Source organism: Ovis canadensis, chromosome 23, assembly GCF_042477335.2.
Source record: "Ovis canadensis isolate MfBH-ARS-UI-01 breed Bighorn chromosome 23, ARS-UI_OviCan_v2, whole genome shotgun sequence".
Taxonomy (NCBI): Eukaryota; Metazoa; Chordata; class Mammalia; order Artiodactyla; family Bovidae; genus Ovis; species Ovis canadensis.
Window position 1 is genome coordinate 50,706,558 of NC_091267.1, and position 21,673 is coordinate 50,728,230.

A 21,673-nucleotide genomic window follows, 5' to 3' on the forward strand; every position below is an offset into this window, starting at 1 on the left:
TTATCTCTAATCACTTCCTTCCCAAAGTTTTCAGTTCAGTTCAGTCACTCAGTCATGTCTTGACTTTGCGACCCCATGGGCTACAGCATGCCAGGCCTCCTTGTCCATCACCAAGTCCTGGAGCTTGCTCAAACTCATGTCCCTTGAGTCGGTAATGCCATCCAACCGCCTCATCTTCTGTCATCCCCTTCTCCTTCCACCTTCAGTCTTTCCCAGCATCAGGGTCTTTTCAAATGAGTCAGTTCTTCGCATCAGGTGGCCAAAGGATTGGACTTTCAGCTTCAGCATCAGTCCTTCCAATGAACATCCAGGACTAATTTCCTTTAGGATGGACTGGTTGGATCTCCTTGCAGTCCAAAGGACTCTTCAAGAGTCTTCTCCAACACCACAGTTCAAAAGCATCAGTTCTTCGGTGCTCAGCTTTCTTTATTTATAGTCCAAACTCTCACATCCATACATGACTACTGGAACAACCATAGCTTTGACTAGATGGGCCTTTGTTGGCAAAGTAATGTCTCTGTCTTTTAATATGCTGTCTAGGTTGGTCGTAACTTTTCTTCCAAGGAGCAAGTATCTTTTAATTTCATGCTTCAGTCACCATCTGCAGTGATTTTGGAGCCCCCCAAAATAAAATGTCTCACTGTTTCCATTGCTTCCCATCTATTTGCCATGAAGTGATGAGACTAGATGCCATGATCTTAGTTTTCTGAATGTTGAGTTTTAACCCAACTTTTTCACTCTTCTCTTTCACTTTCATCAAGAGGCTCTTTAGTTCTTCTTCACTTTCTGCCATAAGGGTGGTGTCCTCTGCATATCTGAGGTTACTGATATTTCTCCCAGTAATCTTGATTCCAGGTTGTGCTTCATCCAGCCCAGGATTTATCATGATGTACTCTGCATATAAGTTAAATAAGCAGGATGACAATATACCTTGATGTACTCCTTTCCCGACTTGGAACCAGTCTGTTGTTCCATGTCCAGTTCTAACTGCTGCTTCTTGACCTGCATACAGATTTCTCAGGAGGCAGGTCAGGTGGTCTGGTATTCCCATCTCTTTCATAATTGTCCACAGTTTGTTGTGATCCACCCAGTCAAAAGCTTTGGTAGAGTCAGTAAAGCAGAAGTAGATGTTTTTCTGGATATTTATTTTGTGACTATGCTTGTGTTTGTTGCTGCACATGGGCTTTCTGTAGTTTCAGCAAGTGGGGGCCACTATAGTTGGGATGCGTGGGCTTCTCCTTGCATTGGTCTCTTTCGTTGCAGAGCACAGGTTCTAGGGCGTGTGGGCTTCCGTAGTTGAGGCACACGGTCCTGGTTACTCTGTGGCATGTGGAGTCCTCCTGGACTACAGATCAAACCTGTGTCCCCTGTACTGGCAGGTAGACTCTCAACCACTGGACCACAAGGGAGGTTCCCAGAGTTACACTGCTGTTGTATAGTATTTCAAGTCTGACTTGGAATTCCCCAAATTACATACAACATTTTTTCTAACAAAGAATTTAAAAATTTTAACATATATTTAAAAAATTAACCTGTGTACTGATAATATTATTCCCATGTGAGTCAGATTATGCTTGTAGGAACATTGCTTTAGAGCAAATCTCTTAATGGTAAATTCCCTTGGTTTTTGTCTGGTTTTTGATTTCGCCCTAGTTCACAGTTCTATACTGACATTTTTCTCTTGGCCCTTTGGAGATAATATTCCACCGTCTTATATTGTTGCTGTCAAAGCCTGCGAAGCCATTTATCTTCTCAGTGTATTTTCTAGTTATTCTGTTTTGTTTTTAGTATTCACTGTGAAGTGGATTTTTTTTATGTTTCCTGTTTGGGCTCTTTTGGTCTGAATCTGTGGATCTGTGCCTTTTAGTGATTTGAGAATATTTGCAGCTATTATTCATTCTCTCCTCTCTTTCTTGAACTGCATTTAAACTTGTGTAAGATATTATCTTTTAGTTACTTGTTCTTAGTCCCACTTGATACTTTTCATTCTTTTTTTTTTTTTCTGTTGTGTATCTGTTCTTTCCAGCTGTGTGTGCACTGTTCTCTGACCTTTCCACTTGGTGTTGTGGTTCCAGCCTCACCCCAGTTTTGTGGGTGTCTTATATTGGGAAACTGTGTCCCTGGAGATCTTCCCTGTATTCAAGAGACCAGGGATGTCTGCTCTTCACGGTGGTGGTACGCTGCAATCAGAGGCTGAGTCTCAGCTCTTCATTTGTCATAATCCATTGGAAATGAGAGGGCTTCTCTGGTGGCTCAGACAGTAAAGAATCTGCCTGCAGTGCGAGAGACCTGGGTTTGATTCCTGGGTTGGGAAGATTCCCTGGAGGAGGGCATGGCAACCCACTCCAGTATTCTTGCCTGGAGAATTCCAGGGACAGAGGAGCCTGGTGGGCTACAGTCCATGGGGTCACAGAGAATCAGACATGACAGAGCAGAAGCACATGGAAATGAGAATCTCTTTGGTGTAATTCCCACTAGTCATGAGACAGCATTTTAATGAGTTTTGAATGAGTAAAGGATTTTGAAGGGAAGACTGTAGAGTTACAGATATTTGAAATTTTCTAACTTGAGGGGGTGAGCCCAAGAATTTGCATTTCTTAGAATTTCCAGGTTTGCTGATGCAGCTGGCCTGGGTAACAAACTTGGAGAGCCTTTGGACTAGATGCTGTTTTGGCTTTTGGCTCTGATTCTTTTACATTTGAATAGGGGTATTATCTGGCTTGGGGATCATTTTATTAACTCTTAATAAAACTGCTATAACAGTTTTCATTAGCACCTAAGTCGTTTATTTAATAACACTGCATTAATGTAATGTTTTATTTTAGTGATCATTCAGGATATGTTCGACCACTGCCAGTACCTCGCAGTTTAAATAGTGATATTTCCTATTTTGGTGTTGGGGGCAAGCAGGCTGTTTTCTTTGTTGGACAGTCAGCCAGAGTAAGTAAAAAAGATTTCTCAAAAGTGAAAGTTGGTCAAAATATTTTGAAGTTGACTGTCTAATTATTCATTTTCAATTTTGTGAATTTAAAAGGTAATCTTTTTAATATTTAACAGATGATAAGTAAGCCTGCAGACTCCCAGGATGTTCATGAACTTTTACTTTCTAAAGAAGATTTTGAGAAGAAGGAGAAAAATAAAGAGGCAATATATAGCGGATTTATTAGAAACAGAAAGGTACAGTACATTTAACTCATTAAGTGTAAATTTATACCTTGGATGGATGATGGGACAAGAACATTTTTTTTTTCAGTTTCTAAGATATTTATGTTATTTTAAAAACTTGAAAATATGGAATTTTCAAATTTTTATTTTAATTTTGTGAATAGCAAAAGTGATCAGTAGTGTAGTTTCTTAGTTTTTTAGAAAATAGCTTTTCCCATAAAGCCAAGTCAGCTTCCTGGAAATTGTTCATAAGATTATAAACTGTTTTCTTGCTCTGAGTTTGAGTTTTTAAGTATTTGTTGTATAATAATCACAGAAGTAGAATACAAAACAGTGATTAAATTTGCATTCAAACTCTCATTTTAATAAATGGAATGTTAATAAATTTGAATCATGGTGAGCACATGGTATTTGTTGTATTACTCATTCAACTTTGAAACATTTTAAAATTTAAAGGTAAAAATTAAAAAAAATTTTTGATTCTAAAGTAAATTGTAAAAATTTTTATAAAGAAAATAAAAATAGTCTCAAATGCCAGATAGAAGTCCTTATGATATATTTAGTTGAATTTTCTCCTAGTCTAACTTTATAAGGAATTGGAACTTATAAATGCATATGGTGTTTATTACAAAGTCACTTTTCCTAACAGTTCAGTGTGTATCTTTATCCTTGTAAGCTTTTATGTGTACAGCAACTTACATAGTACATATATGCATACATATGCATGCAATTTTTAATATACAGACTCATAGTAAAATAAAAACAGAAGTTTTAAATTCTTATCCTCAAACACATCCTTCCCTCCCCCCACAGACTATAGATATTCTCTGAAAGTGGCCTGGGGCCCAGGATGGTTTTACTCCCTTTTAAACACAGTGCCAGAGAGATGTTATGGGGAGGGAGGTGGGAGGGGGGTTCATGTTTGGGAACGCATGTACACCTGTGGTGGATTCATGTCAATGTATGGCAAAACCAATACAGTATTGTAAAGTAAAATAAAGTAAAAAGAAAAAAAAAAAACCACAGTGCCTTTGGGCTAAGTCAGCTGGGTTCAGGCTGTATCCTAGTTTTAATGAATGTGGACCGGCTGGGCATTGGTCCTGACCAAGTTAAGTGGTAGGTACCCCAAGCAAGGACTCATTCCACTTGAGGGTAAATGTTCTCAATTTGGGAGGTATTTTTAAATTCAGTATTTTCCTTTTCCCTTTTCTTTATGATTCTACAATTGGTTTAGCATTATGGTGTAGGATTCTCCTTTTTGTAAGCCAGTTTAGCAATCTCCGTAAAAGGCTCTCTGTCCTTACAGCTTTGTCACACACTCAGCTGATTTGTATTTGGTGATTTTCCTCCAAAAGATTTTTGAAGGTTGTATTTGAAATTATCCAAGTGAATGTTAAAGGTTGATGTAAACTTTGTTTGTTAACTACATTTGAGGTGCATGTAATCTTATGTACTTATGTTCACTCTTATAGCCGTCTGATTCTAGTCACATTACAAATGATGATGAAAGATTTCTACATCATCTTATCACAGAGGAGAAGGAAAAAGATAGCTTTACTGCTGTGGTTATCACAGGGGTACAACCAGAACACATACAGTACTTGAAAAATTATTTCCATCTTTGGACCAGACAGTTAACGTAAGTGTTTACATTTGATCCAGGACATGTTTTTTCTTATCATTTTTTTAAGATAGAAAATATTACAGGTACATTGAAACGTCTTGGCTGTCTGCTTTGATCCTATCCCATTTCTTCCCTCAGCATAGGAACCATTACGCTGATGTTAGCTGTTAAAATGGTTCTCTATTCTGTAAATACTTATTGGTCACTTGGCTTCCCCAGGGGCTCAGTGGTTAAGAATCTGCCTGACTGTGATGCAGGAGCCACAGGAGATGCAGGTTCGATCCCTGGGTCAAGAAGATCCTCTGGAGAAGGGAATGGCAACCCACTCCAGTATCTTGCCTGGAGAAGCATATAGACAGAGGAGCCTGGTAGGCTAAAGTCCGTAGGGTCACAAAGAGCCAGACACGACTGAAGCAACTTAGCATACATGTAATATATTGGTCATTACAAATAAGAGGCCCATGCTTTTTGACAACTGTGATAACATTTAAAATAAACGTAAGAGTTTATCCAGTTCAGCTATCCCAGATCCCCCTTTTGTGCTTTTGCTATGCAGCATGGATTATAATCCATGTATTTTACTTATTTTTTTTTGTCTGCCTCCCACCTTGGGATGTTTATTGTTTTTTGTGCACTGTTATATCCCCAGTGTTTCCTGTTACATTGTTCAGTTCAGTTCAGATCAGTTCAGTCGCTCAGTCGTGTCCGACTCTTTGTGACCCCATGAATCTCAGCACACCAGGCCTCCCTGTTGCAGGAAGAGGAACCCCTTCCAGGGCCCGAAACTGGGCTCTTGTCTAACACTTGGAAATGAATTGTCCAGACAAATTCATGTGCTGACAAATTCAAATGTGCTGACAAAGCAAGAGATTTTATTGGGAAAGAGCACCCAGGTGGAGAGCAGTAGGGTAAGGAAACCCAGGAGAACTGCTCTGCCATAGTCTCGGGTTTTATGGTGATGGGATTAGTTTCCAAGTGGTCTTTAGCCAATCATTCTAATTCAGAGTCTTTACTGGTGGCCCACTCATCACTCAGCCAAGATGGATCCTAGCGAGAGGGATTCCGGGAAGTGGACGGACACGCGGTGTCTCCTTTAGACCTTTCCCGAACTCTTCTGTATGGTGGTGGCTTGTTAGTTCCGTATTCCTTATCAGGATCTCCTGTCATAAAACAACCCATGCAAATGGTTACTATGGTGCCTGGCCAGGGTGGGTGGTTTCAATCAGTGTGCTTCCCCTAACATCCCTGTCCATCACCAACTCCCAGAGTTCACTCAGACTCATGTCCATCAAGTTGGTGATGCCATCCAGCCATCTCATCCTCTGTTGTCCCCTTCTCCTCCTGCCCCCAGTCCCTCCCAGCATCAGAGTCTTTTCCAATGAGTTGTTGTAGTTGCTCAGTAAAAGTTTATTGAATGAATATATTGAGTCTGTTAAAATAAAAATATGCATATGTGCTGTATGAAATGAGTAATCTAAAAATAAACCTTTCTGTATCTACTTGAGGAAAACTTTTAGGGAGTACATATTCTGTTAGAACAAATCAGAAGTATATATATTTAAGGTTGTTAAGTTTTTTCCTCTGTAATTATATGGTATAGATTGGATTGTTTCCATAGTTTGTATTAGCCTGAATTAGTCTCCAAAAGTGAGTATGCTGTACAAAATTCATGTTTAAAAAAAAGGTATCTTTTCATATTTTTTCTACTTACTCAAGGGCTGTTAAGATTGTTTTATACATAAATACATATTAACAGTTAAAAATTTTTTAGAAGAAATAAATTTGATTTTAGGAATGCCTTTTTTCTTGAATATTGATGTTTATTGGCCCTGTAACATGAGTTTTAAATAGGACTTTGGACTGTTTATTAGCTATTTTATTATTTCTCTTAAGTGAAAGAACTCAGTGTACATAATATAATTATAACATAACTCCTGTTCTTAAAAAGAATGACAGAAACATACTCTTGGGAAGCTGTTTATAGCACACTTTCTTAATATATGCTTGTAAACTTATGATGTTAACACTTGAGATGTTTGAAGGAAGACCTTAAGATTTTCAGTGATTTCTTTTTATTAGTGCTTTAAATTAGGACATTTAGTGTAATTTTGAAGAGATATTTGGACATGGAACAAAAGACTGGTTTCAAATAGAAAAAGGAGTACATCAAGGCTGTATATTGTCACCCTGCTTATTTAACTTATATGCAGAGTACATCATGAGAAACACTGGGCTGGAAGAAGCACAAGCTGGAATTAGGAGAGCCGGGAGAAATACCAATAACCTCAGATATGCAGATGACGCCATCCTTATGGCAGAAAGTGAAGAGGAACTAAAAAGCCTCTTGATGAAAGTGAAAGAGGAGAGTGAAAAAGTTGGCTTAAAGCTCAACATTCAGAAAACGAAGATCATGGCATCCGGTCCCATCACTTCATGGGAAATAGATGGGGAAACAGTGGAAACGGTGTCAGACTTTATCTTTTGGGGCTCCAAAATCACTGCAGATAGTGATTGCAGTCATGAAATTAAAAGGCCCTTATTCCTTGGAAGAAAAGTTATGATCAACCTAGATAGCATATTCAAAAACAGAGACATTACTTTGCCAACAAAGATCCGTCCAGTCAAGGCTATGGGTTTTCCAGTAGTCTGGTATGGATGTGAGAGTGGGACTGTGAAGAAGGCTGAGTGCCGAATAATTGATGCTCTTGAACTCTGCTGTTGGAGAAGACTCTTGAGAGTCGCAAGGAGATCCAACCAGTCCATTTTAAAGGAGTTCATTCCTGGGTGTTCTTTGGAAGGAATGATGCTAAAGCTGAAACTCCAGTACTTTGGGCACCTCATGCGAAGAGTTGACTCATTGGAAAAGACTCTGATGCTGGGAGGGATTGGGGACAGGAGGAGAAGGGGACAACAGAGGATGAGATGGTTGGATGGCATCACCGACTCAATGGACGTGAGTCTGAGTGAACTCCTGGAGTTAATGATGGACAGGGAGGCCTAGCGTGCTACAGTTCATGGGGTCGCAAAGAGTCGGACACGACTGACTGAACTGAACTGAACTGAAAAGATAAAATTTGTATAAAGGAATATTTAATACTACTGCTTGAGGAATGATTGCAGATGGGCTATGTGATATGGGAGATGGGAATAATTTCCCCAGAGTATAATCTTTTAAACATTTTCCAAAATAGCAAAAATTTGTGAAGTGGTGGTTTTTGATGGGATGATGTTGAATGTATTAATTTTAGGAGTATTGGCTTAAGATTGTTTCATTTCTACAGGAGAAGAAAGATGAGACAGAATGATACTCTCGTGTTAGGGACATAAGTTAAAAATACCCAGTTGTGTATACTCCTTGATATTTGAGTCTTTTCTAGAAAATTCCTGACAAGTAGAATTATAGCCTCTTACCTTGTAGTTCGGGAGACCTGGGTTCGATACCTGGGTTGCTAAGATCCCCTGAAGAAGGAACCCACTCCAGTACTCTTGCCTGGAAAATCCCATGGACGGAGGAGCCTGGTAGGCTACAGTCCATAGACTCGCAAAGAGTAGGACACAACTGAGCGACGTCACTTTCACTTTCACCTTGTAGTTCTAGGTTTTTTTTTTTTTTGGTAAAATACACTTTAAGTATGTGGGATTTGAAGTTGAAAAGACTTGGCTTGAATTTCCTCACACTAATTCTGTGACCTTAAGTAATTTTCTTGCATTTCCAACTTTTGTATTTATAAAATGAGGGGAAATAATACCTGAATCTCATGATTGTTTTTACCATTATGTGGTTTACTATGTTTAAAAATGCTTAATATTGTGTGTGGCACCTAGTATGTACTGCCAATAGTAGTAATGAAGTGTTTTTGGTAGAAGATTGGATGAACTGTAGTTCTATGTGAATTAAAAGTATAAAATTATTCTTTTATATTTTAGGCATATTTATCATTATTACATCCATGGTCCAAAAGGGAATGAACAACGTACATCAAAGGATGCTGGACCTTTCAACAACATTGATATTGAAGTAAGATAAAATTCTTTCTTAAAGTATTATGAAATATTAGTTCTAGTTCCAAGTTAATCTGGATAAGAGAAGTCAGTCAGTAAACAAGCAACTTCTCATCCTTGTCTTTTACCAGACCACTTCTCTAGTTTGATGTCTAAGTAAAGAGATTATTCCTAAGGTGTACTTTTCTGGATCTCTCGTTTACTATAGTATCTGGTTTCTATTTTCTTTGTCTTCTATGGAGATATGAGCCATTACTGAATGTCATGTCTCAAAAGCAGGGAAGAAAAGATATAGTTTCCCTTTTGTCCACAGAAGTCTCTCAATAAGGAAAAAATAAGTAAGATGTAGAAGAACAGAACATTTGAATGTTGAGTTCTCCATATCCTTGCCCACATGTCAGGCGGAATTCCCTGTCTTTATCCTGCCTCCTACCTCTAGGGCTTCCCAGCTGATGCCAGTGGTAAAGAATCCACCTGCCGGTGCAGGAGACGTAAGGGTTGCGAGTTCTGTCCCTGGGTTGGGAAGATCCCCTGGAGTAGGAAATGGCAACCCACTCCAGTATTCTTGCCTGGGAAACTCCATGGACAGAGGAGTCTGGTGGGCTACAGTCCATGGGGTCGCAAAGAGTCGGACATGACTGAGTGCACAGACAGACACACCTCTAGAGAAAAGCTTGAATGAAATAAACTTGTGACTTGCATATCCTTCAGCTCTTTCTTTGCTTGCTTTCAGTTTTTTAGTAATATATTTCTTAAGACGCTCCTTAGACCTATTTAACCGAGATAGAAATATATATGTATTTTGTTAAGCTAGATGATTATTTATATAAATAAAAATAGTTTTTGCCTTTCTGTTGTTGGATCACAGATGAGAATAAAAGTGCAGTCGCTGTTGAATTTAATTGTTTCTGTTTTATTTTTATTTTAGATTTCTATGTTTGAAAAGGGGAAGACACCTAAGATTATCAACCTGAGGGAAATACAAGATGACATGCAGACATTGTATATAAATACAGCAGCTGATAGTTTTGAGTTCAAGGCTCATGTTGAAGGAGATGGTGTAGTGGAAGGGATTATCCGATATCACCCTTTCTTATATGATAGAGAAACCTACCCTGATGATCCATGCTTTCCATCAAGTATGTTAATCTGTTACCTTAGCTACAAAATACAAAGTTGTGATTTATCTTCTTAATTATCAGTTAGGCTTAAGATTAGATAAATTTTAAAACGTTTTTTCCTCATGCAGGTCTTAAGTTGTTAAGGTGGTTGTAGTTTTTATAATTATTAATTTTTGTGTATATTCACATCCAGATAAAGCAGTGGTGCTAAGAAACGTTATGTGTTCTTATATCGTACTTCTCTTACTGAACTGAACTTTTAGCTATGTACCACATAGTATTCCTTTATGTACTCCCCATGTTGTCTTCCTGTTATCTTTGTAGATATTTATAAAGTAGTTTTAAACTTTATGTAGTCACATTGGTATTTTTCTTCATGCTTTCTGATAGACCTTGCTGCAGAAAGGCTTTGTACATCTCATTTTTTTATTATTTTTTTTATAGATTCTGTAGCTTTTATCATTTTATGTTTATATCTTTAATATACCTGTAATCTTCTTTTTTGTTTGAGGATTAACTTAATATTTTCCAGTTTCCTAGTACCAGTTATTGAATGTTATATATAAATATCACTTTGATAATAATATAAAGTTCCCATAAGTACATAGAACCTGGATTGTTTGCTATAAGGCATTGATATGTTTTGTGTTTTTATACATGAATAACATGTCCTTTATAGTGAATCTCTTGTCCTTTATAGTGTATATTGGACAGTAGGACAAGACACTATTGTTTTTGAGAAAGTTCATAATTCTTAATCTTTTGATTTTCTAGATAAACCTTGGAATCACTTTGTACTGTACTTTGAATTAAAATGTCCTAATGGGATTGTTGGGATCACATTCAATTTTTATTGATTTTCTCATTCAGAATGGTTTCTTAGTATATCCTTAGTATTGTGTTTTGGAACCAGATTTCCTGATTTGACTCCTGTCTTTGCCACTTTCTATTGTGTAAAATTTGACAAACTACTGCTTTAGTATCTGTGAAATAGGGAATAATAATTCTTATAATAATTCTTGCCTTATAGACATGTTGTAGGGGTTGAATAAGAAACTGCTTCTAGTCCTTAGAATAGTACCCGACTCTGTTGAGTAAGTGTTCATACATACATATTATTACTTAGTGACTCTGCCTCCCATTCAGTCTCTGGCCTGTTTTTCATTTGTCATTTGTGATTTTGGTATGCTTATAGACAAAAAGATAAAGTTCTTAAAAATGATGTCTTAAAATAGTAGCCAATTAATTGAATGATGATCAGAGGGGTTCTCTAAGAGCAAGGGAAATGTTTTGATTGGAAGGAACTTTTACTTATGAACTTCTTGTGAAGATTTTTTTTGGAGAAAAAGACTTTATTGGGGGTCAGGGGGAATGACTTAATGCCAGAATAACTGAGGTATTACTATATCAGGATCATAATGCTTGAATCTAATTTATCTGAGTATATGAAAAGGTATTACTAAACATAGAAATGTTGTAGACATTTGTGCTTTATAACATAGGATATGACTCTAACTATCATAATATAAACTTGAATTAGTATTATTAATTTGTCCAAGCTAAGCAAACTTGCTGTTTCTAGACATTGTAGATTTTCCAGATGATTTTTATGTGAGTATACTGGTTCCAACAGAGTTGTAAGACATGATTTAGGTACAAGATTCAAGCTACCGTATTTATAAATAGGTTTTACAGATGGCAGGCTCAGTAGCTAGTGTAGTAATCCTGACGCAGATTCATGAGTATGTAATTATTGCTTTTTAATGAGAATCGCTGTTGGTAATGTGGAGCCACTTTGAAAATCTGCCTTTTTGAGGGCAAACAGAATAAAGGTACTTTTAGGTTTTACAGAACACAGTGTTAAAGATCATAAGAATTTTTGTTACCATTTCTCCGAAGAAGCTTTAACATTTCATTTATCGAAATTGATTTCTCAGTGGTAAAAATTATTTGTTCCACTTGTTCCTTTGTCCTAGAATTAAAAGATGAAGATGATGATGACGATTGTTTCATACTTGAGAAAGCAGCAAGAGGGAAAAGGCCTATTTTTGAATGTTTTTGGAATGGGCGGCTGATACCATATACATCTGTTGAAGAGTAAGTTCTGAGTTTTGCTGAGATTACATTGTTTTATGTCTTATCATTTTACTAACCAGTATTTTGTTTTATTCAAGCTTTGACTGGTGTACTCCTCCTAAGAAGAGAGGGCTTGCTCCTTTTGAGTGCTACAATAGGATATCTGGTGCATTATTCACTAATGACAAATTCCAGGTCAGCACAAACAAACTGACCTTTATGGATCTTGAGCTAAAACTGAAAGACAAGAACACCCTTTTTACAAGGATTTTAAATGGACAGGTATGATTTTAAATACCAAGTTTTGAATATTTGTAGAAGTGTTCTATTTTAAGTTCAACAGAAGTCACTTGTAGTGTAGATTTGTACTGACAGTTTGCATACTTTTCATTTTATTTACTCCAAAGAATATAAATTTTAGTTCATGAGCATTTATGTGTTCACTCAAAAATTTCAAACTGATTAACTCTTACTGGAATAAAACTTATCAGATCTTCATCAGTACTTTGACGTGGTGAATAGAATCTTCAGAAGCATGTCTGTTTGCGAAGAGCATATAAGAATTTTGTCTAATAGAGAGGCTTTGTATATTAGTAACCTAAATATACAATTTTAATCTAACTTCGGGGGTAAAATTTAGGTAGAACTGTGAAATACTTTGGGCTAAAAGGTAATTTGAGATTGATCACTATTAAAATCTGCTTTAATCAATAGAAAAAGAATGATAAATTTTTTTAAAAGTTGAATGGAGCTAGTGTAGTTTCCTTTTGCCTAAACACCTCAGAAACTTACTTGATGCTACTCTTTCAGTAATGTAATGTTGCCAAGAGATGGATGCATTTATTCTAAACTTAAAGTTGCTGGACAGTAAACACAATATATAACACAGTATTTGTGTATCCCTGTAACATGTTCACATTCATTTTGCTCTTAATAAAAAGGATTCTGAATCTGATATAATTTTATCTAATACAGATGAGGGCTGAGACTGAAATAACAGCATAATATTTGGTAGGCAGACAGTCTCATTCCTAGTTAATAATTTTAATACTATTGTCAAGTTGTCAAAGTGACAACACTAATTTACTGATTCAGGAAGGAGTTGGTACCTGGGAACAGATTAGGGGGAAAGTTTCCTTGGAAAATATATGCCATTTTTTGGTGTTTACCATGTACATGTATTTCTTATTTGAATAACTTTTTAAAATCTAATTTTTTTTAATGATTAGTATACTGGTCATCTGACTGAAAGTTGCAAAAACTTAAGCTGAAATCAGTTTTAATTTTGCCCCATTTTCATTTGGAAATGGTAGGTTGTGGAGTAAGGTGTACAGAGAAAACGAACTTCTCTAACTTTACGCTTTGTCTTCTGTGAAAGCATGTAATGCGATGATCTTCCCCTACTCCATCTGCTAAAGACAAGCATTAAACTAGTGTATAGTAGCTTACACTGGAGTGTAAATCTCTACGGTCTCTTAGCAGAGTGAAGAATGATAAGCCATAACACATTTTGTTCTTATGTATTACAAGAAAGCAAATTTTATTTTATGATCTATTTTTGAAAAATGTATGAAGCATAATTTTTTAAAATGTTTTGCCATAGCTATGTTTCTCAACCTTATTTTCACTGTCACCTTATAAAAGAGCCTTTTTGAACTTTTCTCCCCCAAATAACCCCCCAAGATATTTTAATACCATAGATGTACCATATCTATGTTTAAGTATGTGTTTAAATCTGTGCTTAATTTATGTAAAGCTTTTTATTTCCCTGTTGGAGTGTGCGAGTTTCACATTAAGAAGGCTTCCACTTACCCTTTTCCCCTAATCAGTTAATTCTCCTTTTCCAAGGCTGTCAGTGTTTCTCTTTTTTTTTTTTGGTGGGGAGGGGAATGTATCCTAGGGTTTAAAATAGGGAAGGAAATCTATGTTGATATTGACCATTGAAACCTTAGATGCAAGAGTGTGATCAGTCGCTTCAGTCCCGTCCAACTCTCTGCGACCCTGTGGACCAAGGATGATAGCAAAGATTTTTTTTCTTTAGTAATGTGTTGATAGAAATCTAAATTTGTATGGGAGAAAGAGCCATTAAAATATTTTAGTTTTTTATTTGGTTTTCTGGGGTTGGTGGGTATTTGGAAGGAAACATGAAATGAACAAGAAGTGTCTGTGGTTGTATTTGTTTATGAGTAGCTAAGTTTTGTGGAACATTTTAAAATTTTACAGGAGCAGCGAATGAAAATTGACAGAGAGTTTGCTTTATGGCTGAAGGACTGCCATGAAAAGTATGACAAACAAATAAAATTCACCCTTTTTAAAGGAGTAATTACACGTTCTGATCTTCCTTCTAAAAAGCAGGGCCCCTGGGCCACTTATTCAGCAATAGAATGGGATGGAAAAATATACAAAACAGGACAGCTGGTAAGTTTAACTTATTTTTAGGTTTAATTTTTAGTAGAATTTGAAACTAAATTAGAGTTATTAGAATTTGTCAACAACCAAAAATAATGTATGTAGTCTTGCCTCCTTAGGAGCCAGAAAAGAAAGACCAAACTGATTATAACTATATAATTTAACAGGACATTAAGGGAAAAAAACAATGGTTTTTGCCAAAGGCTCAGTTAACAAAATTTTTATTGTTTCCTGTACTTCAGTTTACTCAAATAGAGAATCTGGTTTGTTTTTTTAATGTGATATGAAGAAATGGTTTTTCATCAAATTTTTTAGTGTCTGCAGCTTGTAAGTTACTGTGCTGTTGACAGTGTTATGGAGATTATAGAGATCTAGGGGTGTCCTGTGTCCTTCAGGCTATTACAGCATGAAAATAGAGAGGACCTAAGAATAATCATTGAAGAGAGAGAATGAGTAGTGCTCTCGTAGTTTAGAAGGAGAGTTTTCTGACTTCGGATGGGCCTGGAATAAGAGAATAAATCACGCAGTTCTTTGTGCATGAAGTGACTTTTGTGTAGAACTTAAAAGAGGTAATGGCTCAGGTTTACAGAGGTAATTATGAAGGTAACTAACTTAACATTGTTCAGTTGTGTCTGACTCTTTGTGACCCCATGGACTGGAGCCCTGGTACCAGGCTCCTCTGTCCATGGAATTCTCCAGGCAAGGATGTTGGAATTGGTTGCCATGCCCTTCTCCAGGGGATCTTCCTGACCCAGGGATTAAGCCCAGGTCTCCTGCATTGCAGGCAAATTCTTTACCCTTTGAACTACCCGGGAAGCCCAGAGTGGGTTTATTATGAAGTGGGTTTATTATGAAGGTAGTAATAAACCCACAGATGTGACACTATCATCATCATATAGTGAAAGCTTTGGAATCAGATGTGGTCACTGTGAAGTAGTGAGTGTGGCTTGAGCCTGCTTTTCCAATAGTTAGAAGCTAGAAAATGAAAAGGAGGAGCTGACAGAGGAGAAAGAAAGGGATAAGATGGTGAGAGAGAAGAAAACCAGGAAAATAAGGTATCCATGAAGTTGAGTGGAAAGTTACAAGGAGGGAGTGATCAGGAAAAGCAACAGAGCTGGGTTACTGCAGACTGTTATATGTGAAGAGAAATAGTTCAGAAGTGAAATGAGGCTGGAGGGATAGATTGGATATAAACTCTTGCTGTCCTTGTAGTTGAGAAGTTTTGAATTGGACTAGTGGAAATTACTCCTGGTGTTTTCAGGGCAGGTAAGGGGAAAAAAAAAAAGTGTATATATATATATACATATATATATATATATATATAGAGAGAGAGAGAGAGAGAGAGAGAGAGAGACAAGTTTTGAGCTAATTTATTGGAAAGAAACAATAACTTTGTAAGTTACTGTTCACGGCCTGTAAGCAACATTTTACGGGGATTTGAGACAGACATGCATAACTATGACATTTTTATATGAAGAAGCCACTGTCTTCTCAAAGATGTTACAAATAAGTGGAGAGCTTCACAAATAAACTTTATAGAGTGCTTTTTTCATTGAATTTTCCTGATAATAGATGCTGGGTTTTTCCCCTTGTATAAAATAGTTCTGTTAAAGTAATTGTTAAACCTGTTTTTCTAAGTAAATATTAATACTAAATCCTTGTTTTAAAATTGACTGTTAGGTCAAGACAGTCAAGACACTTCCTCTCTTTTATGGAAGCATTGTGAAATTTTTTCTCTATGGTGATCATGATGGAGAAGTATATGCTACAGGAGGAGAGGTTCAAATTGCAATGGTAAGATCCCCAAGTAACCCAAAATAGTCTTCAAAGTCTCTTGGTATTACTACTTTATTTTGCTTAATTCTTAAAGATACAGTATTCTATTTTTGACTTGTATTTGGCTTTTACATTAGTTACAGGAGTGGGAGCATGATGTTTTATGTTTCATATTTTATGTTTTTAGTAGTTTGTAGAACTTAACATCTATGTGCCCAGTGTTTATCAAATGTTACAATATTATTACCAATTTCATAGTAATTTTAAAGTGCACATTTCATTCAAGGTTCATAAATATAAACATTGGAGCCAGACTTCTATCTCAAGAATGAAAAACAAAACTAGAGGGGGCTTTATCCTTATGAAGAAGTGTTAGTTGCTCAGGTGTGTCTGACTCTGTGACCCCATGGGCTTGTAACCCACCAAGCTCCTCTGTTCGTGGAATTCTCCAGGCAAGAATACGGAGTGGGCAGCCATTTCCTTCTCCAGCGGATCTTCCCAATGCAAGGATCGAACACTGGTCTCCTGCATTGCAGGCAAATTCTTTACTGTCTGAGCCACCAGGGAGGCCCTTTATCCTTCCTGATACTATGCTCTTGTTAAGATTTGAATGGTATTTAATTAGGCCTAGGGTGTTTATCTGAAAAATGGAAATAAACACTGTGGTGTAATATAAATTATTATGATTTATCTACTTAATTAGGGTAAAAATATTTTTTGAAAGAAATCAATATTCTTGTGACTAAAATAGCTTTTTGAAATGTTGGCATAAATTTTGCTTATTCAGGAACCTCAGGCACTATATGATGAAATAAAAACTGTTCCAATTGCAAAGCTGGATAGGACAGTTGCTGAGAAAGCTGTGAAAAAATACGTAGAAGATGAAATGGCAAGGTAATTTATGTTCCAAGATGCATGGTAAAAAATGACAAGAAAATTGAAGAGGAATTGTCCTTTTAGTTATTAGTGAGCGTGACATTATGCTTTTGTATTTAGGCACTTGTAGTCTTAGATGTGTGTATTGTGACGAACTTCTTGCTGTTAAAAAAGCGCTCTATCAAAACAGAATCTTGCATTTGTTTTATAGAAAAATAAGGAAGCTTACACTTACAGTGGCACTGTTAACAGCACTATGATTAAGTTTGTTAAAAAGCAATGACTTTGGCCTGTAACTAGGAGAAAATGGTGAGAGGTAAAGATAAGAGCAAAAGAACTAAAAAGTCGAAAAAACTGTGGCTTTTGTGCAGCTAATGATGCAGTTATTTTGATTCTTACTGAACTCACTGGAATTCTTCTGTTTGTAGAGTTATCCTTTCTTCCCAAAGGTAGCTTGTACTACAAATTAGTAGAAAAATCTCAAAAAATGGGGACAATTCCTATCTCTTAACACCAAGAGATTTTGTTTTACTTTGTAGCCACAGCAGTGATTAAAGCTTTGGCATATTAATCATATGGAATTTCAGATTTAACTGTTGGAAAAAAAAAAATTGGAACTATTAAAGTTTCTAGTAACTTTTATTTTTTAAAAATAAGACCATAATTAATACATTTCATGAAACATTAATATGCTATTTTAATAATAGACTCCCTGATAGACTGTCAGTGACTTGGCCTGAAGGAGATGAATTATTGCCAAATGAGATCAGACCTGCTGGAACCCCCATTGGTATGTTTTTGGTTTTTCTTGTGTGTGTGTGTATTTTAAATACTGAAAAAATGCTTTTCTTCTTAACATTTCATGGTGAAAAAAATGATAAAAAAATTAAAACGCTATATGAAGACCTGACAGATAAATCAGATTCGTTGGGTGTAACAAAGATGTTCTTATTTTTAATTTTGGACTGATAGGTGCATTAAGAATTGAAATATTAAATAAAAAAGGGGAAACGATGCAGAAGCTTCCAGGAACAAGTCATGGAGGGTCAAAGAAACTCCTGGTTGAGCTCAAAGTTATATTACACTGTAAGTATGCACACTAATTTGTATGTTTGGATCTTTATTGTTGTTTGTAAATGTATATACATATTTTAACATCTTTGTGGAATTACTGATGGCCTAGCAATCTGATAGATAGTGCTTTGAAGTTGAGTTTCTAAAGTGTTAAGAATAATTCATTTTTTAAAAACTCAGTTTTCTTAGGTTTTTTGTTTGTTTGTTTGTTTGTTTTTTAACACTTTATTCTGAATATTCCTGTGGAGGAAGCTATGGGCTAAAATAAAGATATGATGTGTATGCATATCAGTTTGTACTGAATAGGGATTTAGATTGGATAAACCTTAAGATACCTTCTAAATCAAAAATACTGTGTCTCTGAACCTATGGGTGAGAAGTACTTGTTTCAGTTGAGAAACAGGGTCCATTCTTTGTTAAAGGGAGAAGAACTACATATTATCACTCATCTTGTATTTTCCTAACTTGAATCACCTTGTAATTCTTATCTCTTGGTTTTGTCTTGACCACCTGAAAGTATTTTCAATATTTGTTTTCAATAATCTGTTCTACCACTATATACTTGCATGTCTGGTCCATGGATTTTACAGATACAGTGTGTTTTATTCACTGTGTATTTATTTCCAACATTTATAAACTATAGTCAGTGGTAGTGTATACTTTCATCATATAAATGTCTTTTTAGCCTCAGCCACATTGAATAGTTTGACTAACTCATTTTATTGCAGTACTCTCTTTTTGGCCTCTGTGACACGTTCTGTATTTCTCCAGGTTTTTTTTTTTTTCTTTTTTGGTGGCTTAGAACAGTATGTTTATCATCTTACAGTTCTCTTGGTCATCTGACTGCTGAAATGAAAGTGTCAGCAGGATAGCGACCTTCGGGAGGTTGTAGGAAAGGCTTGCCTTTCCACTTCTAGAGTCACCCACATTCCTTGGCCTTGTGGTCCCTTCCTCCATCTTCAGAGCCAACAGTGTAGGATCTTCCAACCTCTTTGTAACTCTGACCATCCTGCCCCCCTTTTATTTAAAAAAACAAAAGAACCCCACAAAACTACATACAGGCATCAGTTCAGTTGCTCAGTTGTGTCCGACTCTTTGCGACCCCATGGACTGCAGCACATGAGGCATACCCCATTTAATTGAGCTTTGCTTTATTGCCATTTACAGATGCTGCATTTTTTATGGATTCAAGGTTTATGGCAACTCTGTGTTAAGCAAGTCTGTTAATGCCATTTTCCCAACAGTATTTGCTCACTTAATGTCCCTGTGTCACATTTTGGTCATTCTGGCAACTTTTCAGACTTTTTAAAAATTATGTTTGTTATGATGATCTGTGATTAGTGATCTTTGATGTTCTTGCTACAACTTGCTGAAGGCTCAGATGAACATTAGCATTTTTAGCAATAAAGTACTTTTTATTTTTGACTGTGTGGATCACAATAAACTGTGGAAAATTATGAAAGAGATGCACATACCAGACCACCTGACCTGCCTCTTGAGAAATCTGTATGCAGGTCAGGAAGCAACAGTTAGAACAGGACATGGAACAGCAAACTGGTTCCAGATAGGAAAAGGAGTATGTCAAGGCTGTTGCCTGCTTATTTAACTTCTGTGCAGAGTACATCATGAGAAACGCTGGGCTGGAGGAAGCACAAGCTGGAATCAAGATTGCTGGGAGAAACATCAATAACCTCAGATATGCAGATGACCCCACCGTTATGGCAGAAAGGGAAGAACTAAAGAGGCTTTTGATGAAAGTGAAAGAGGAGAGTGAAAAAAAGTTAGCTTAAAGCTCAACATTCAGAAAACAAAGATCATGGCATCCAGTCCCATTACTTCATGGCGAATAGATGGAGAAACAGTGGAAACAGTGGCAGACTTTACTTTTATAGGCTTCAAAATCACTGCAGATGGTGATTGCAACAATGAAATTAAAAGACGCTTACTCCTTGGAAGGAAAGTTATGACCAACCTAAACAGCATATTCAAAAGCAGAGACATTACTTTGCCAACAAAGGTCCGTCTAGTCAAGGCTATGGTTCTTCTAGTGGTCGTGTATAGATGTGAGAGTTGGACTATAAAAAAGCTGAGTGCCAAAGAACTGATGCTTTTGAACTGTGGTGTTGGAGAAGACTCTTGAGAGTCCCTTGAACTGCAAGGAGATCCAGCCAATCCATCCTAAAGGAAATCAGTCCTGAATATTCATTGGAAGGACTGATGCTGAAGCTGAAACTCCAGTATTTCGGCCACCTGATGTGAAGAGCTGACTCATTTGAAAAGACCCTGATGCTGGGAAAGATTGAAGGCAGGAGGAGAAGGGGATGACAGAGGATGAGATGGTTGGATGGCATCACCGACTTGATGGATATGAGTTTGAGTAAACTCCAGGAGCTGGTGATGGACAGGGAGGCCTGGCATGCTGCAGTCCATGGGGTTGCAAAGAATCATACACGACTGAGTGACTGAACTGACTGACTGACATTATTTTTTTAAAGAAATAATGCTGTTGCACACTCAGTAGACTATAGTATAGTATAAACATAGCTTATATGCACTGGGAAGCGAAAACATTTATGTAGCTTCCTTTATTGTGATCCTTGTTTTGTTATGGTCTGAAGCCAAGCCTACCATATCTCTAAGGTCTGCCTGGTATATATTTCTATATAAAATAATTAAAAGGTTTATTTTTTCTGGTAAAATATATAACAAATTTACTGTCTCAGTTATTTTTAAATCTATGCTTTATTGTACTGTAGAGTGTGGCACATACTTGTCTGTTTCTTTGTAATGTCATTTAACTTGTTCTACTGTTCTGTTTCCTGGAGACTAGAAATTACCCCAAAGCCTTGAATAGATTTAAGATGATTATAAAGTTCTCCTTTCATCCATGTTGTAAGAGTTTCATCCATTAGTGATTTTTGCTTTGTTATTTGATATGCATGATAGTGGGTTTTCCCACTGATTCTTTCATTTCTTCCTTATTGTCCTATTATCTCAATTTATTATCCTTTTTGGTTTATTAATTAGTAAAAAATTTCCTGTATCAGTTATGGTCATTGATTTATTTTGAAACACAGCTTTTATAGGAAAGGCAGTAGAAAGACTTAATTAAAATTACTGATAATAAGACTATTAGATTAATTTTGACTTCTTTGCAGTGTTATTTGTCTTTAAAGTTTTTATATATTCTAAAGTTGAATCACTTGAAATAATTTTTTTTAATGTGGTCATATCATCTACCTACCATTTGCTTTTGCTTATGAATTGTTTTAATTCCATTTTGTTAATTTTTAAAGTCATTTACATGATTCTAAAGACAAAAATAAATAGCAAAGAATATTTCAGAAAAGTGCTGTCATCCTTCTGTCTCCTTTCTCCTTTGCAGGCCTCTTAATAGACACTAGGTCTTAGAGATTATGTAAACAAACAATTCTGTTTTATTCTTAGAGAAAACTTTAAAAGAAATTATTTTTAATATAAAAAATTATTTCTATATTCTGTTGTTTGTACCAGTTAAGCTTATTTACAGATACATTTTTAAGAATTAAAG

The 21,673-nt window shown here is 36.3% G+C and overlaps 1 protein-coding gene across 2 annotated transcripts in view; it reads left to right on the forward strand.

Annotated features, from left to right (window-relative positions):
• Positions 1 to 21,673, forward strand: part of SMCHD1 (structural maintenance of chromosomes flexible hinge domain containing 1) — a 123,873-nt gene that overhangs the window by 33,232 nt on the left and 68,968 nt on the right. For both annotated transcript variants that reach the window (XM_069568325.1, XM_069568326.1), the window contains 12 exons: positions 2,826 to 2,940; positions 3,058 to 3,177; positions 4,638 to 4,804; positions 8,717 to 8,807; positions 9,720 to 9,930; positions 11,889 to 12,009; positions 12,087 to 12,270; positions 14,212 to 14,406; positions 16,078 to 16,191; positions 16,961 to 17,067; positions 17,757 to 17,839; positions 18,022 to 18,135. In XM_069568325.1, the coding sequence (XP_069424426.1) occupies positions 2,826 to 2,940; positions 3,058 to 3,177; positions 4,638 to 4,804; positions 8,717 to 8,807; positions 9,720 to 9,930; positions 11,889 to 12,009; positions 12,087 to 12,270; positions 14,212 to 14,406; positions 16,078 to 16,191; positions 16,961 to 17,067; positions 17,757 to 17,839; positions 18,022 to 18,135 (1,622 nt within the window). The remainder of the gene's footprint in view (positions 1 to 2,825; positions 2,941 to 3,057; positions 3,178 to 4,637; positions 4,805 to 8,716; positions 8,808 to 9,719; positions 9,931 to 11,888; positions 12,010 to 12,086; positions 12,271 to 14,211; positions 14,407 to 16,077; positions 16,192 to 16,960; positions 17,068 to 17,756; positions 17,840 to 18,021; positions 18,136 to 21,673) is intronic.